We start from the raw sequence: 16,625 nt of genomic DNA, 5'->3' as shown, positions 1-16,625 counted from the left end.
TAGTCTTCAATTATTACAGGGAATAAACTGATTGCGGAATGACATGCTAGCTAGTGATACAGCAATCTGCTCCTGCTAGCTAGAAACATATCTACTTGTTGTAACTAGCTACTGTAGCTAACTAGCAAGCTAGCTAGATTACTAAGGTTGCTGTGTTCTAAGTTGGGAGTCATTTTACAGCTTGCATTGATGGTATCATGTTTCTCTAACTAAATAAGTAGAAATAAAATAAAAATACTTCACCTGATAGCAGTTTGTTGGATGGCGATCTCTCTCTAGATGTCACCAGCTTTTTACTATGTTAGACATGGATAACGTGATTGGCAGATGTGATTAGCACAGATAATACCATGGATAGTACACGAGTTGTGATTGGTTTACAGATTAGCACTCTGCGGCGTTAGTGTGTCCAGCTAGCGAACATAATAGTAAGTATTTAGAAAAAATATGCAAGAATTGACAACAAAAATAGAACTGTGTTAAGAAGAAATAAATATAATAAACAACAGCTCCTCCCTCGTCGAAATCTAAAGCGGATAGCTTGCTATGGCCCATCACCTATTTCCTGTCTGTAAACCTATTATGATGCTGTTTTGGTTTGTGCTAAAACTACTCTAACTTAGTCAGTGGTAATGGTATGAGTTGGGAGCAAGCAGAGATACCATCGTGCTCACCCATAGGTCCTTTGTTGGTCTAATCAAATCAAGTCAAATCAAACTTTATTTAAAGTGCATTTAAAAATTGCAAAACACATTAGAATAAAACAAGAAAACCAATAGTGTCTAATCAATAGAGTTCAGCAAACAACAAGGTAGGTTCACACAAAGTGGACTGCAGCAGAGACGTTGAGACTCACCTCGGCTGTCACATTTTCCCAGGCTGCATTTCCTGGTCTGGATGGATGGTCCGGAACAGGTGTTACTGGTGGCATCACATGAGCGTCCCCTCTGTTGAGTACCTGTCCCACAGGTGACAGTACACTCTGTCCACTCCGACCAGGGGGACCAGCCGTCCTCACTGTCCTTAGCTGGAGGAAACAGAAACACACAAGGGGTTATTGACAAATCATGTTTTATTCTGGCTCTGATATTGAAAACCTGCTTCCTTGGAAAAAGGCTTTATTTTTTACATATTTTTTATTACAAAATAAGCTCTCAGGTGATATTTCCCCCCCCCCCCCCCCCCCATGCAATAAAATGTAAAATAAATGGAAACGTCAAAATAAACGTGCTATCTTTCTAAAATGAAGTCAACTCATCGTATTATTGCATCTTTTCCCCACCACACCCTCTCCTCTACAGTCTCTCGCATTGTTTGAGCTTGGAACGGATTCAAAAGCTGCAGAGAAACAAAGCTCTGGCCAGCAGTCTGCTTCGATTTGTAGGTTTTATATCATGGTTCTAAGTCCACAGTGACCATTTCAGAGTATGAAAGCATTGCAGCCTGTAGTACCTCTGGTTTCATGTAGAACCATAAAACATGTGGTCGTCCCTTTACAGACCATCCGGTTTACAACAATAACACTGCTATATTATTAAAGCGTGATATGCATGGTAACGTTGTTTCTCCAGTACTCAGATCTGGCATCGGAGGCGTTGTATTTAGAAAGGACTTCAGCCAAATGTGAAATGAAGCAAGGTGTGTGTGTGTGAGAGAATGCGTGTTACAGTAGTTGTTTATTGGTCAATGTGATGCCATTGTTTTTACAGTGCACGGGAGTCTAGTTTTCACTTCAGTATGTTTTGTAATTGCGATTACTCCTGTAAAGCTTACTTAAACAGTCATTAAATGTGTGGTCTGCAATTTGTAAATACATTTTTTGGCCACATTCTGCTATTTTTGGGCAGGGTTGGGCTGTTGAAATGGCAGAATGCGGCTTTAACAATAGAATGTTGTGTAGAATGGGTGACTACTTACACAGACACACAGGGCAACACTCTCCGTCGATGAAGGAGGGGCTAGCACAGGCCACAGGAGGACAAGTGATTTGGTGACACACGATCTTTGAGTCCTGTAATGAGAAAAAAAATGTTTTGACATTAGTTGGTATCAAGTGATAGGTGATCAGACCTACGTATGAATTAGTGTTTTGTAAGTCCATAGGAGCTGGGCACCTTTAAAAGGTGTAGGACACTGATTCATTTGGGATCAATACATAAATCAACCAACCAACCAAATCTATTATTCTATGAATAACCATATCTATCCCCCTAGCACATTCTATGTCTCTCATGTCTCTCCATTTAAGGTGGTCTGTATGTCTCCTACCTGGCAGGTACACGTGGTGCAGCTGTCCACCACCCAGTCCTCCTTATCTTCAAACAGCCGTCCGTCCTGCCAACACATGTGTTTCTCCTTGGAGTTCTTCATCTTCCCCAAAGCATCCTTCATTACGGTGTTCTCCTCTGTCTGGAGAGAGGAATCAGACAGACACATAGCTCATCACTGACACTAATACTAATCACTAATCACCGTTTTTTTCCACTGTCTGAGGAGTGAAGATACAGACGCAAATAGTCTACAGCCTTAAACTTCTGTCTGAGTATACAACAACAGCCAGATAGACAGACATAGCCTACAGTCTTAAACTTCTGTCTGAGTATACAACAACAGCCAGATAGACAGACATAGCCTACAGTCTTAAACTTCTGTCTGAGTATACAACAACAGCCAGATAGACAGACATAGTCTACAGTCTTAAACTTCTGTCTGAGTATACAACAACAGCCAGATAGACAGACATAGCCTACAGTCTTAAACTTCTGTCTGAGTATACAACAACAGCCAGATAGACAGACATAGTCTACAGTCTTAAACTTCTGTCTGAGTATACAACAACAGCCAAATAGACAGACATAGCCTACAGTCAAAAACCTCCCTAAAGAAAGAAAAGGACAATAAAAGCACATGTCCATAACTCCATCCATATTGAAGGAAGATGTATGGAGCTTTATGTATCCTCTGTCCGAAGATAGAAAAACAGACAGACAGACAGACAGAACGCTACGGAAAGATTTAAATCTGACAACAAAGGTACATAGAATAACTTCATACCTCCCTCCATATGGAGTAAAGATGTAGGGAGGTATGGTACTGTATATGTATCTTGTTAACCCAATTTGTGGTCTTTTGACCAATCAGATCAGCTTTTTTGCCTATAATTGAGAAAAAGATCAGAAATGTGGTGCCTGTATACACGCAGCTACTTCAAGGAGGGCAACAGGGTCACATCTTTATTAAGTTGTAAAAGTTTGTGTGTGTGTGTGTGTGTGTGTGTGTGTGTGTGTGTGTGTGTGTGTGTGTGTGTGTGTGTGTGAACGTGTGTATGTGTGTGTGTGTGCGTTTACTGAACTCCATTGCTCTAATGTTGATGGGAAAGCAGACATTTAAAGGAATGTTGTTCTATTTGCACATTGTAACCTCTGACCATAGAGTTGAATGGATTCCTGCTGGCTGAGCTTCTGAAACACTGGGGTACTATCAGCAGTACATGAGCTAGAGCCTAAGTGTGTGTGTGTGTGTGTGTGTGTGTGTGTGTGTGTGTGTGTGTGTGTGTGTGTGTGTGTGTGTGTGTGTGTGTGTGTGAGATGGTGGTAGTGTGCCGTGAGCTGCAGTGTTATGAGTGGTTATGAGACACCACTTGGTCTGGAAGAGCCTTGGGGACCATAAGTGCTTCTCCTCCCAGTGAACAGTTAGTGAGTTGATTCCCATGGATCACGCCAACACACACACACCCACACACACAAGCACACACACACATACACGCACACACACAAGCACGCACGCACACACCCACCCAGACATGCACACAAGCGCTCACGCACGCGCACACACATACACACACAAACAAAGAGGAAGGAGAAGGAAGCACATGGGCTGGTTAAACATAGCCAGACATCAGAGTGGAGAGGAGCCACTAGCTGGAGCCAATCACAGCCAAGGGAACACTTCCTATATCCACATGTTACATCCAATAAAACCCAGCCTCACTGACTCACAATCTGACTCTGACTCACACACTTAACTCAGCTGCTAAAGTAGTTTTAGCATGCCTGGCTTCATGACTTCAAACAGGGTATTTGGGTCACTTTACCAGCAACTCTCTAGAAAGTCTCAGTTCTCTCATCTTAACCTCTAAAGAAGACTTCAACCAACACTTACTCCCAATTTTCCCTAATCTTCTCGGTCACTCCTAACAACAGTCTATCATTCTATAAACATTATTTTAAAGAATCAAAGTAACTGGTCAGCTGATTCAGTTCATTAAGTACACTAATTTGATCGCATACCCGGTTTCATAGAAAGCAGTACTGACAGTAGACATCAAAGACATATTATAAGCTAGGTGGTTATAAACTAGGTGGTTCGAACCCTGAATGCTGATTGGGTGACAGCCGTGGTACATCAGACCGCATACCACGGGTTTGACAAAACATTTATTTTTACTGTTCTAATTATGTTGGTAACCAGTTTATAATAGCAATAAGGCACCTCTGGGATTTGTGATATATGGCCAATATACCACACCCCTTCAGGCCTTGTTGCTTAAATAATGTACTATTTTCTTATTTTCTTGCCCGCTCCCCTTTCCTGATTGGAGGACAACTGTACATACCACTTTCTGCAGGCCGTCTATGAGGTTCCCCACTACAACCCGCAGTCCTTTGAGCTCCTGGAACATGGTGCTGAGTTCCTCACAGGATCGTTCACACATATCTGCTCCCAGCTTCTCTGTCTTTTGGCCGATGAAGTTAGTGGTGATGGCTGTGGAGGTACTCACATCCTCCATATCTGTGCTCTCACTCACCACCACGTTGGCCTCGTCTGACAGGGGGACAGGGGGTTCCAGGTGGACAGAGAGAGAGGGAGATTGGATGAATAATTGATCAATACATACAGAATATGATGAACAATACATGTGATGAACACTACTGATGCAGGAGTGTGATGATGAGGTAAGCAGAAAGGACATAACTGAATGATTTTCCTCTCCTTTAAGATCACCATACTGAGTCCTTAAAGGAGATGTCCATGGAGCAGAAACAGCATGGAGATTGAGGGATTGCATATGTTTGACTTTAGGAAATAAAATCTTCCATCTCAAATCAAATTCAATTTTATTGGTCTCGTACACATATTTTCCTTTATATGAATAGCAGTAGTTATTCAGCAGCAGTACTTACAGTATATAGGATGAGCCTTGACTAGAATACAGTATACAGTGGGGCAAAAAAGTATTTAGTCAGCCACCAATTGTGCAAGTTCTCCCACTTAAAAAGATGAGAGAGTCCTGTAATTTTCATCATAGGTACACTTCAACTATGACAGACAAAATGAGAAGAAAAAAAATCCAGAAAATCACATTGTAGGATTTTTTATGAATTTATTTGCAAATTATGGTGGAAAATAAGTATTTGGTCAATAACATAAGTTTATCTCATTACTTTGTTATATACCCTTTGTTGGCAATGACAGAGGTCAAACGTTTTCTGTAAGTCTTCACAAGGTTTTCACACACTGTTGCTGGTATTGTGGCCCATTCCTCCATGCAGATCTCCTCTAGAGCAGTGATGTTTTGGGGCTGTTGCTGGGCAACACGGACTTTCAACTCCCTCCAAAGATTTTCTATGGGGTTGAGATCTGGAGACTGGCTAGGCCACTCCAGGACCTTGAAATGCTTCTAACGAAGCCACTCCTTCGTTGCCCGGGCGGTGTGTTTGGGATAATTTTCATGCTGAAAGACCCAGCCACGTTTCATCTTCAATGCCCTTGCTGATGGAAGGAGGTTTTCACTCAAAATCTCACAATACATGGCCCCATTCATTCTTTCCTTTACACAGATCAGTCGTCCTGGTCCCTTTGCAGAAAAACAGCCCCAAAGCATGTTTCCACCCCCATGCTTCACAGTAGGTATGGTGTTCTTTGGATGCAACTCAGCCTTCTTTGTCGTCCAAACACGACGAGTTGAGTTTTTACCAAAAAGTTATATTTTGGTTTCATCTGACCATATGACATTCTCCCAATCTTCTTCTGGATCATCCAAATGCTCTCTAGCAAACTTCAGACAGGCCTGGACATGTACTGGCTTAAGCAGGGGGACACGTCTGGCACTGCAGGATTTGAGTCCCTGGCGGCGTAGTGTGTTACTGATGGTAGGCTTTGTTACTTTGGTCCCACCTCTCTGCAGGTCATTCACTAGGTCCCCCCGTGTGGTTCTGTGATTTTTGCTCACTGTTCTTGTGATCATTTTGACCCCACGGGGTGAGATCTTGCGTGGAGCCCCAGATCGAGGGAGATTATCAGTGGTCTTGTATGTCTTCCATTTCCTAATAATTGCTCCCACAGTTGATTTCTTCAAACCAAGCTGCTTACCTATTGCAGATTCAGTCTTCCCAGCCTGGTGCAGGTCTACAATTTTGTTTCTGGTGTCCTTTGACAGCTCTTTGGTCTTGGCCATAGTGGAGTTTGGAGTCTGACTGTTTGAGGTTGTGGACAGGTGTCTTTTATATTGATAACAAGTTCAAACAGGTGCCCTTAATACAGGTAACGAGTGGAGGACAGAGGAGCCTCTTAAATAAGAAGTTACAGGTCTGTGAGAGAAAGAAATCTTGCTTGTTTGTAGGTGACCAAATACTTATTTTCCACCATAATTTGCTAATAAATTCATTAAAAATCCTACAATGTGATTTTCTGGATTTTTTTCCCTCATTTTGTCTGTCATAGTTGAAGTGTACCTATGATGAAAATTACAGGCCTCTCTCATCTTTTTAAGTGGGAGAACTTGCACAATTGGTGGCTGACTATATACTTTTTTGCCCCACTGTATACTGTACATATGAAGTCGGTAAAACAGTATGTAAACATTATTAAAGTGATCAATGTTCAATGACTATGTACATAGGACAACAGTCTCTAAGGTGCAGGATAAAGTACCAGGTGTTAGCCAGCTAGAACAGTGACTAAGGTTCAGGGCAGGGTACTGTGCAGAGGCCGGCTAGTGTTGACTATTTAACAGTCTGATGGCCTGGAGATGGAAGCTGTTTTTACAGTCTCTCTGTCCAAGCTTTGATGCACCTGTACTGTCTCCACGTTCTAGATGGTCATGGGGTGAATGGGCCGTGGGGTGAACGGGTCGTGGGGTGAACGGGTCGTGGGGTGAACGGGCCATGGCTCGGGTGGCTGATGATCTTCTGTCAACTATACCATCAGACAGCACACAGAAACTGAGGAGGGCAGGCTGGGGTGGAGGTGGGGGGGTTTAAAAGCACATGAAAACGTTCTAAGAGAACTCAAAATGTGTCCGCTCACAACTTGATTAGAAAAGCAGCTTTGTGTCATAATGTTTCTTTACCCCAGAGATGAGAGGGAGGGCACTTAGTAGAGTTCTCATAAGTAAAGCACACTGTTTTGTTTCATCATCCACTTCCATTTTATTTTTAACATGTGTCCTCAGCCCACCTAGGGCCAATAGGGCTTTGGTACAAAGTAGTGCACTATATAGTGAAGAGGGTGCCATTTGGGACACAGCCACAGTGGGCCTTAATGGTGGGAGTCGGAGATAGAGATGGATTTTTGCAAAAAGCCCAAGCTAGGAAATTGCTTCACGTTGACGCTCTCAGAGTGAATCACAGAGACGTTCTGCTGCGGGCGCCAGAGCCCGATGGGTGGTTGTTTGTTTTATAAACAGAGCAGAGCTCAGCTGTGGTTTGATGGGGTGGGATGAGCAGGCTGGGCTGGGCTGGCAGACAGCTGGGCCTGCAACAAGTCTTCCTTTGGAAGAGAATGGTCTTGGCTCTGTCTCACTAGTCCAACACAGACCTGGGCTCAAATGGTATTTTTTTTCTTTCAAATACTTTGAGCGTTTGTTTGATTGAGCCTGCCTGGAGAAGAAGCATCCAGCTGCAGATTATGCTCGCGGAGGCCACCTGGTCTGTAAATATCAAAGCGCATGCGCATGTGGCACAGATGATATTCTGCATCTCCGTTGGTATGTGCGCATGCAGTGCTCTAATGCCCTGGACTAGAGCTATAATCTGTCACTACCTCTAGTCCAGGGCATAGCTAGTAACTGAGAGAGAGAGAGAAAGAGAGAGAGAGAGAGAGAGAGAGAGAGAGAGAGAGAGAGAGAGAGAGAGAGAGAGAGAGAGAGAGAGAGATTGGCTTTTGACAGGAAGGGATGTGTCTGTTTATCCATCAGTCTCACTCCTCCTGGGGGGCTGTTAGTGTGTGTGTGTGTGTGTGTGTGTGTGTGTGTGTGTGTGTGTGTGTGTTTGCTGAATTCCCAACAATAGGCCAAAATGACCATAGGAATTGGCAGGACAGCAAAAACAGATGTGGGACCAGGCCGGGTTTTTCCCCTCTACTTGTTGGATGCTTTGTGTTTGTATCATAGCGAAGATAATGCTTTTGTTATACTCATTGCCTCAACAGTCCCTACAGTTTACAATCACTAAGCAATATTTAGTTATTCTATGATCCACATTGTCTCACCCATAATCCCAGAGGTCTCACGTCAAGTGTTTGACTGACTATTACCTGGTCTACAACATGATAAACTGTCCACAGATATAACATACATCTGTTTAATAGTATATTGTACTGCTTTTTATTTATTTAAACTCTGATAAATGCATAAGAAAATGACAGATAGAACATCAGATAGATTAGTGGCCCCAGAGCAGAGTCTCAGACTGGGGTTCCTGGTGAGGAAAGGCCTGAGGAACGCAGTGTGTCCAGCCAAGTGTGTTTGTGTGTGTGTGTGTGCCTATATGTGTTTGCATGTGTGTGCATGCCAGGTGTAGAAGTTGAGCAGAGATGAATGGGTGGTTAGGGACTCTAAATCAGGCTAGGTCCCAGTCATGCTGGCCCCGTTTAACCACAATAATCTCCCAAGTTATTATTCTACCTTTATTTTTAACAAAGAACACAGACTGAGACCAAGGTCTATTTTACAGCTGGGCCTTGCATATACATGTTAACACATACAGTTTAGGTACAATGATTAAGAAACTACAGAAGACAAACAAAACAGTCACAGATAACAGTGTTACTATTCCGAAGAATAGTAAACAAACAAGAATATGACCAACTGGGACATTTTGTTAGTCCCCACGATGTCAAATGCTATTTCTATGGGGTTTAGGGTTAAGGTTAGAGTTAGATTTACGTTAAGGGTTAGGGTTAGGAGCAAAGGTTAGGTTTAGGTTTGGTTTTTGGGTTAAGGTTAGGGTAAGGGTAAGAGTACAGGTTAGGGTTTATTGTTAGGGGTTAGGGAAAATAGGATTTTGAATAGGACTGAATTGTGTGTCCCCACAAGGTTAACTGTACAAGACTATGTGTGTATGTGTGTGACTTTAGGACATATCTGATGAGATATTCTGGTTGGTTCACAACTCCTTTTTCCTCCTCTTTCAATTCTTTCCTCTCCTCTTTTTGACTGAGATAGAGGGGAAGACACACAATATTTCAACTGCTTCTCATAAACTGTACAACGTGGCAGTTTTGTATGACTATGAATCGTGTGATTTTATGAGTGACTTTTGAGCTAGCGTTAGAGATATCTGATGCCAGGGTAAGACCTTGGCTGGTAGGAGCATCTAGACTTTTTCCAGTGACTCAATGGGAAGTCTTGGTGACATAACATAAAATGTGCTCACTCAGGTAGAATCGAATGGTACTCAACAATGGAGCTACAAGCACACAAATTCTGGCACGCACGCACGCACGCACTCACGCGAGAACACACACCCACACCCACACACACACCCTGGGGTTTCTGGATCTTCTCAAAAGCCCCTACTGAGGATTACAGGGCCTCACGCCCAGTGTGAACAAAAGCAGCAGAGAGGCTACTACCCCATCAGCCAATTCATGACCTCACTATGTGTGTGTATGTGTGTGTATGTGTGTGTGTGTGTGTGTGTGTGTGTGTGTGTGTGTGTGTGTGTGTGTGTGTGTGTGTGTGTGTGTGTGTGTGTGTGCAGGGCAAAGCGGTGGTGACTCCCTTAATTCCTTCCAGCATAGCATTTTACTTTCTCTATTTTTCTTCCCCAGGCATTTGTTCCACTGCCAATGGAAATAAATGTAAGCATCTGTACAGTATCTCCTTTTGTGTTGACGACCGCAGCAGACACACACACACACGCGCACGCGCACACACACACACTTGTTGACCTCACGCAACCACACTGACACAGCTGTTTCCGCTAACATGATGTAATGCTGTCAGAAATCTCCACATATCAGATCTACAAGCTTTCTGTGACCCACTAAAACTACAGATCGAAAAAAAAATGATAGAATAGCGGAACCAGACACAATGGAAATAAAGAAGAACTCCATCTTTTTAAGTGGTTGGAGTCTGTTGTGGAAATGTGTTAAGGTTTTATCTAAATGAAACGCAGAAGACCAAAGCTGTAAGAGGTTGCATGTGACTGTGGCTGCAATCTGAAATGGCACCCTAATGTTGTGCACTATAGGGAATAGGGTGCCATTTGGGATGCTGCAGCCTATGAGGCAGAAGGATGGATCGTTCAGTCACATCTGCATTGGATGGAGCTTTAATAGGGAGTTTAAAGGAGGTCAGAGCAGGTCAGGAAGGACGAGTTAAAGTCGGATCATCAGAATATTCAAAGCATGAAAACAATACCACAGATACACAAAAAGGGCTAGCTTCAGTCAGTCCCAGATCTGTTTGTGCTGTTTTGTCCATTTATATGGTCAATGTCGTGACAAACTTGGGATGACAAAGACCATAACAGTTTGCTGTACAGCACAAACCGGTTTGGGAAAAGGTTACTAAAGGCTGCGTTTACACAGGCACCCCAATTCTGATATTTTTTAGACTAATTGGTCATTCGACCAATCAGATCAGCTCTTTTGGCCATCATTGTGTTCTGGATTTGCAGAAGTATCTGTTCGAGCACGGGCGCGATCACAGAGAGTAAATGGTCGAAGCGGATGTAGCGGGGTAGTCTGCGTCTCAGCTGCAGAATTGCTTGGCGCCCAGAGTCTTGCGTGTGATACCGCTAATATCAGAATTGGGCTTTCTGTGTAAACACAGCCTAAATGATAATTGCTGTAACACAATACAGCACGATTTTGGACGGTCTTCCAGATGATGTCCTTGAAATAAATATCCATATCGTCCCAATTGGTAGAATTCAGTCTATCCAAACTACAGCGGCATGTTCTTAGGGCACGCATTGGAAAACATTCTAAAACTTTTTGCAATGGCAAACAAAAATGAGCCTTTCTCATTGGACAAGTCTAGGTAGTCCCTCCCTGTTTGAAACTTTTTTTCTTCTTCATTTGGTGCTTAATGAACACAACCAGTACAGTAAAGTTAGCCAAAAACCCTTACCAGCCTTAGTGACTTCACAGCCTTTGTTCCTCAGAACATCATCCACGGATGTGTCGAACATGAAGCGAACATTCTGCAGTAAGCCCTGTGTGACAAGACAAGAGATTGATCAATGACTACTTGGACAGTTGTGTGTCACATTGGACTAGCAGCTAGGAACAACTTGGAACAAATTTGGTATTCGCTTACCTTGAGCTACTATGTCAAGGTAAATTAAAACCGAATGAGTTATTCTTAACGGTTAATATTAGACTCATCCTCATGACTCAAGGGGATAGATCTGAAATGGAATCCATTTCCCTATATTTAGTGCACTACTTTTCTCGACCCAAAAAAAGATTGCCATTTTGAATGCACTTCATGCCATATTTCCAGTAGGTCCTTGTTGAACCCTTGAACCCTCCTCGAAGGGAGGGCCATTGGCTTCTACATGGTCTGGAGTCGTGTAGCGTGAAGTGACAGGCTCAGTAAAACCATAAAGGCCCGTGTAGTCTGTCAATAAGAATATTCTCTCATAATTACATGGCTCACTTCTTTGTAATGCTATATGGTGTATTAACGTCTTAAACCTTTATTATGACTAATACTAAGAGTATGTTAGGACTTTTGGGCATGGTGTAGTAGGGTTTTTATTTTTAACAAAGGCACACCCTGCGGAAGACCACACAAGTAATAAAGTGCAGAAGGAAAATGGACATTTCTTCCTTATAAAAATACAGTCTAAAAGAACAGTCTACATTAATTTTTTTTTACTACTGGGAACGACTGGGAACCAAGCTTGAGTTGAATAGCATAATATAGTGGTCTATTCTACAGGAGAAATTCTTACCCTGAAATGGTTTTCGCGGATGGATCCCTTGGCGACGAACATTCGGCTATCCTCTGCCTGCAGGTGCTCGTAGAAAGGCTCATCCAAGATGAAGCTGTCGATGAGACTGCAGCCCACAAACAGATTTGCATTTTCGCCATGAACATGAAGTGTGATATTCTTCCACTGCGAGTCAGACAGGTCAACATCCTCGAAGGAGACAACATTTTGAGAGCCGTCCACCCAGTAGACAAGGTCCAGCGTGTTGGCACGACCGTTGGAGACGATTTCAAACTGCCGTTGGCCGTTGGCGCCTTCCAATGCGATGAGGGTTCCCCGCGAGCCGCGGTCCTGACGCATGCTGGCCACGAACACGAAGCCCTCGTTGTTCTGGATTTGCAGAAGCATCTGTTTGAGCACGGGCGCGCTCACAGAGGGCAAATGGTCAAAGCGGATGAAGCGGTAAGCGGGGTTGTCCGTGTCTTGGCCACGGAATTGCTTGGCGCCCAGAGTCTTGCGTGTGATACCGCTAATATCAAACAGGTCAAACGTTGTGTCGTCATCCATTGTGACCTCACCATCTTCCATGAGTCATACAGGGGATAGGTAAGGAGAGGAGAACGTGTACAGCAAATTAGCTTGATGAAACAGCATGGCATTCTTTACGAAAATCTGATCAACTGATTTTAACAAGGTCTATAACAGGGCTCTCCAACCCTGTTCCTGGAGAGCAACCCTCCTGTAGGTTTTCATTCCAAGACCAGTTGTAACTAACTTGATTTAGCTTATCAACTAGCAAATTATTAGAATCAGGTGTGCTAGATTAGAGTTGTAACTAAAAAACCTACAGCACAGTACCACTCCAAGAACAGAGCAGGGTTGTAGAGCCCTGGCTATTACCTAACTGGGTATGCTTCTATGCACAAGCAAAAGTGACAGCATCATATTCACTCATGCTTATTATTATTATTATTTTTTTTTTTTACATCTAGTTACACTAAAACCTACAGCATCTACGAAAGCCATACAAACATCACACTTATTCATCAATACAAATGTAATTGAATAGTGGATAGAATAATGATGATGATAAGGCGTATAAACTTTATGCATAAGTAGATTTACCTTGAGGTAGCGCTGAGGAGCAAAGTAATAAAATAGGCAGCAAGTTGAGACTTCTCCTGAGTATCATATCTCCTTCAAAACACAAGAGACACAAAAGCTGATTATCATCAAAGGCACATTGTAAGTTGTTAACTTTATCACTTTTGTAACGACAATGTAATAATAAGTCAAGTAAAGTTGACGAAACTTTACTTCACATCTCATAAATAAAGTTGTCTAGCCATTATAGGCTATCTAGTTTTTATTTACATTCTGCTCTGCTGTCACAAAGCGACACCAAGTTCATTGCAACTGTGAATACTGAAGCTCTCAGTCATGCCATGCCATTACATGTGCATCCCCTAACGTAAAATCCACAGATCTGCTTCAACAATAGCAACGCTGTAAAGCAGCCTAACAACTGTCTCTAAAACGAACACAGATGTATCTCGGAAGATACATCAATTAAGCACCTTACAACGTGCACATATAGTATTTAGGCTATTGGGAAAAGAGAATACACTACTTCTAAAACAATTTCTTCAAATGCATAATGTTAACCAACACGAATGAATCTAATAACAGAATATAGGTTTGCATATGAATAATTCTTTGACTAAATGATTTTGACTAGCAGTAAACTTGAATGCAACAACTTACCTGGTGAAAGTGCAAATCCCCCTTTGAAAAAAATATGTTAGATATCCAATGAAAAAGGAGATAATAACAATATATATTATTCTGATAAGTATGAATAGTAGAATGAAAACACAAAAACTGCTATAACCCGGTGCATAAAATGTAAACTGCGCTTAGTTTACTTCACTAGATCCACATTACGCAGGGAGGACTTGAGCGATAGTGGCTTAATCACTAGTCTCCCTCCCTCTTATATACTTACTTCTCACTACGACCCTGTCAGTCACGTTTAAGTATGAAATGTTAGGAACCGTTGCTGAGGCGGAACTACATAATTCCTTTCTGATAGCGTAATTTGCTCGTACCTGTTAGAGCGGCAGTTACCATCCACCCGTGACCCCCTCCCTCGCGCTCTCTCGTGCCCCAATCCCACTTCTCTATCAAGCCCACTTCATTAGCAAAATCAGAACGGAATTCGGTTTCGGGGAGGAGTTATTGATAGAGAGAAAGTTATAGCGAGGTGGTTAGGCTTTTAGTTTTGGGAGAGCAAAGCGCTTGGTTGCGAGGACTGTAGGAAGCACACACTACCCACGTTTTTCTGTGGATTCGCACAGGATGCTGAAAGACTGATGCTTTGTTACGCTTCATATGTAGCTGTAAATGAACACAAAATCCCCTCTCTAGTCTTTGCAGTCCAGCGTTTTCAAAACGTTCCCAAAACCTTTACGCACACGTTTTTCTTTTGGTTTAATTAATAGCTCCGAATTGTAACTTTTGTCAAGGCAAGCACATACAACATTTATACATTTATAGTCTGTTTACATATATTTTAGAGGCTATTTATAGGCTACAGAACATTGGTATTAAACCCTTATAAAGTGTAGGCTATTTATAATTATATGACAATAGGTTGACAATAATTCTATAACATAATTTCTGATATACCACATGCCTCACTTTTAAAATCAGTGTTCGTAAATTCACCCTGGTAGGCCTAATCTACTGCAATATCAGAGCACTCTGATTTGACAGTGAAGAGCGCAGAATAATTAAATAATTTATGAACGTCCCTAAACTTGGTTGTTATGACAGTTGTAAGTAGGCCTAAACATTGGCTAAAAAAAGTATAAATTGTTGCCATAACACATTTACTCTCTTGATAACATGAAAACACTCTAATCAGCTCTGCTAGGGCGAGTAAAATGTTCAGAGTGGGGTGTTCTCTAATTTGTGTCTGGAAGTAGCTATAGCTAGCAAGCTAGCCAAATTTAGCCAGTTAGTTTGGGTGCTTGGTTGCCATTGTGAGGTCAGAACGGTCAGATCAACCCTACAACAACGCTCTGAATTTATAAATCCCCAGTGTGCAATCTGAGCGCACTCTCTTACGCCAGAGTGAATATACAAACACACCCGTAATGTTAAAGCCAGACTCAGTAAGTCTCATTTACTTGATTTGTATTTAAGAAATATCAAAATGTCGGGGCAACAAAACAAACCCAGGCAAGACATTATGTAAACAAACTCAGTCAAGATATTATGTAAACAAACCCAGGCAATAAACTCTATCTAAACTCCCATTTCCACTGACACTTAAAATTAGGGCTAAATTAGGGTCAAATTCGAGCTGGCTCGAATGGAATTCTCAAAAATTGAGCTGTATCGAGGGAATCCCAGGCCAATACAGCCCAGTTCCACAACTGGTGCCAGCTCGATTATAATTTGGGCTGGTGACGTCGTTGCTATCCAACCACCAGCTGATCACTGCTGGAGGCTGACACCACAGCTAGCCTGTTGCTTTTAGCTAGCACATGGACAAGCAATACTGCTGTAGTCAAACATGACACAAATTACCGCCATAGCTGGATCCTTCATTTATTTTTGCACTACACAAACTTTTATGAGAACAGTCAGCCCCTGAATGCTAAGTAGCTTCCCAAAGTTAGCTTGCAAATCAGAGTTGAAACAAGCTAGCTAGCTAACATGAGCTAGCAGGAACTTTAGCTGGCCAGGTCGCATTGAAAGCTAGGTAGCTACATCATATCAAACCTGTTGTTTGGTTTGCTTGGTTAGCTAGCTAGCTAATAGCTATTACCATGGCAAGAAAGGTAGGAATTTAGCTAGCTAGCCTGTTATACTAGCAATTATGCTAACTAACAGATTAGTTAGCTGGCTAACATTAGCAAATACATGGCTGACACTGGCGGGAGTATGGGTAACGTTAGTTACAGCATGGTGAGGGTGAATTAAATTCTTCAACATCTTGCTAGCTAGCAACATCATCGAAGACAGCTGCACAGTCAGCTATTGGCTACCTAGCAACATGACATCATTTATCATTTCTGAAGGTAGTGGAAATGCAATTCGAGCTAGCCCACCAAGGCTAGCCTAACCTGGGTTGACATCAAAGTGCCAATGGAAACGTGGCTTAAGAGTTCTCAAAGTGGCCGCAGGGCTGGCCACCCTTCGATCAGTATCAGTCCACTGGAATACCGGACACACTTTCTCTGGGGGCCCATGCCCTTGTCTGACATTGATGTCGATTTTTTATGTATTAAATTAAATAATTTTGACAGTACTTCATTCATAATCATTTTTAATTTCCACATAGGAAGCTAAGTATTTTTTTATTGGGCTTCAAGAATGTGACTGATCAAAGTGCCTATAATAATTGAACTGAAGTAAAGCGATATCGGTGAACAAATGCCGTGGTCA

The 16,625-nt window shown here is 42.3% G+C and overlaps 1 protein-coding gene across 3 annotated transcripts in view; it reads right to left on the bottom strand.

The window, feature by feature from the left end:
• thbs2a (thrombospondin 2a) overlaps positions 1–14,375 on the bottom strand; it is a 38,890-nt gene extending 24,515 nt beyond the window's left edge. Inside the window, exons 1-9 of one of the 3 annotated variants that reach the window (XM_036956189.1) lie at positions 14,279–14,375; positions 13,935–13,955; positions 13,296–13,367; positions 12,192–12,751; positions 11,363–11,447; positions 4,616–4,824; positions 2,269–2,409; positions 1,918–2,011; positions 857–1,027 (exon numbers count right to left, since the gene is read on the bottom strand). In XM_036956189.1, coding sequence (XP_036812084.1) covers positions 857–1,027; positions 1,918–2,011; positions 2,269–2,409; positions 4,616–4,824; positions 11,363–11,447; positions 12,192–12,751; positions 13,296–13,367; positions 13,935–13,955; positions 14,279–14,300 — 1,375 coding nt within the window. In that variant the 5' untranslated portion in view covers positions 14,301–14,375. Of the gene's footprint in view, positions 1–856; positions 1,028–1,917; positions 2,012–2,268; positions 2,410–4,615; positions 4,825–11,362; positions 11,448–12,191; positions 12,752–13,295; positions 13,368–13,934; positions 13,956–14,175 lie in introns of all 3 variants that reach the window. The other 2 variants (XM_036956190.1, XM_036956191.1) reach the window with 2 other exon arrangements.
• Between the last annotated feature and the right edge of the window lie 2,250 nt (positions 14,376–16,625).

The sequence above is a fragment of the Oncorhynchus mykiss genome, chromosome 20 (genome assembly GCF_013265735.2).
Source record: "Oncorhynchus mykiss isolate Arlee chromosome 20, USDA_OmykA_1.1, whole genome shotgun sequence".
Classification (NCBI taxonomy): Eukaryota; Metazoa; Chordata; class Actinopteri; order Salmoniformes; family Salmonidae; genus Oncorhynchus; species Oncorhynchus mykiss.
The sequence above is the reverse complement of the archived record's forward strand: the minus strand, read 5'-3'. Positions and strand labels throughout refer to the sequence as shown.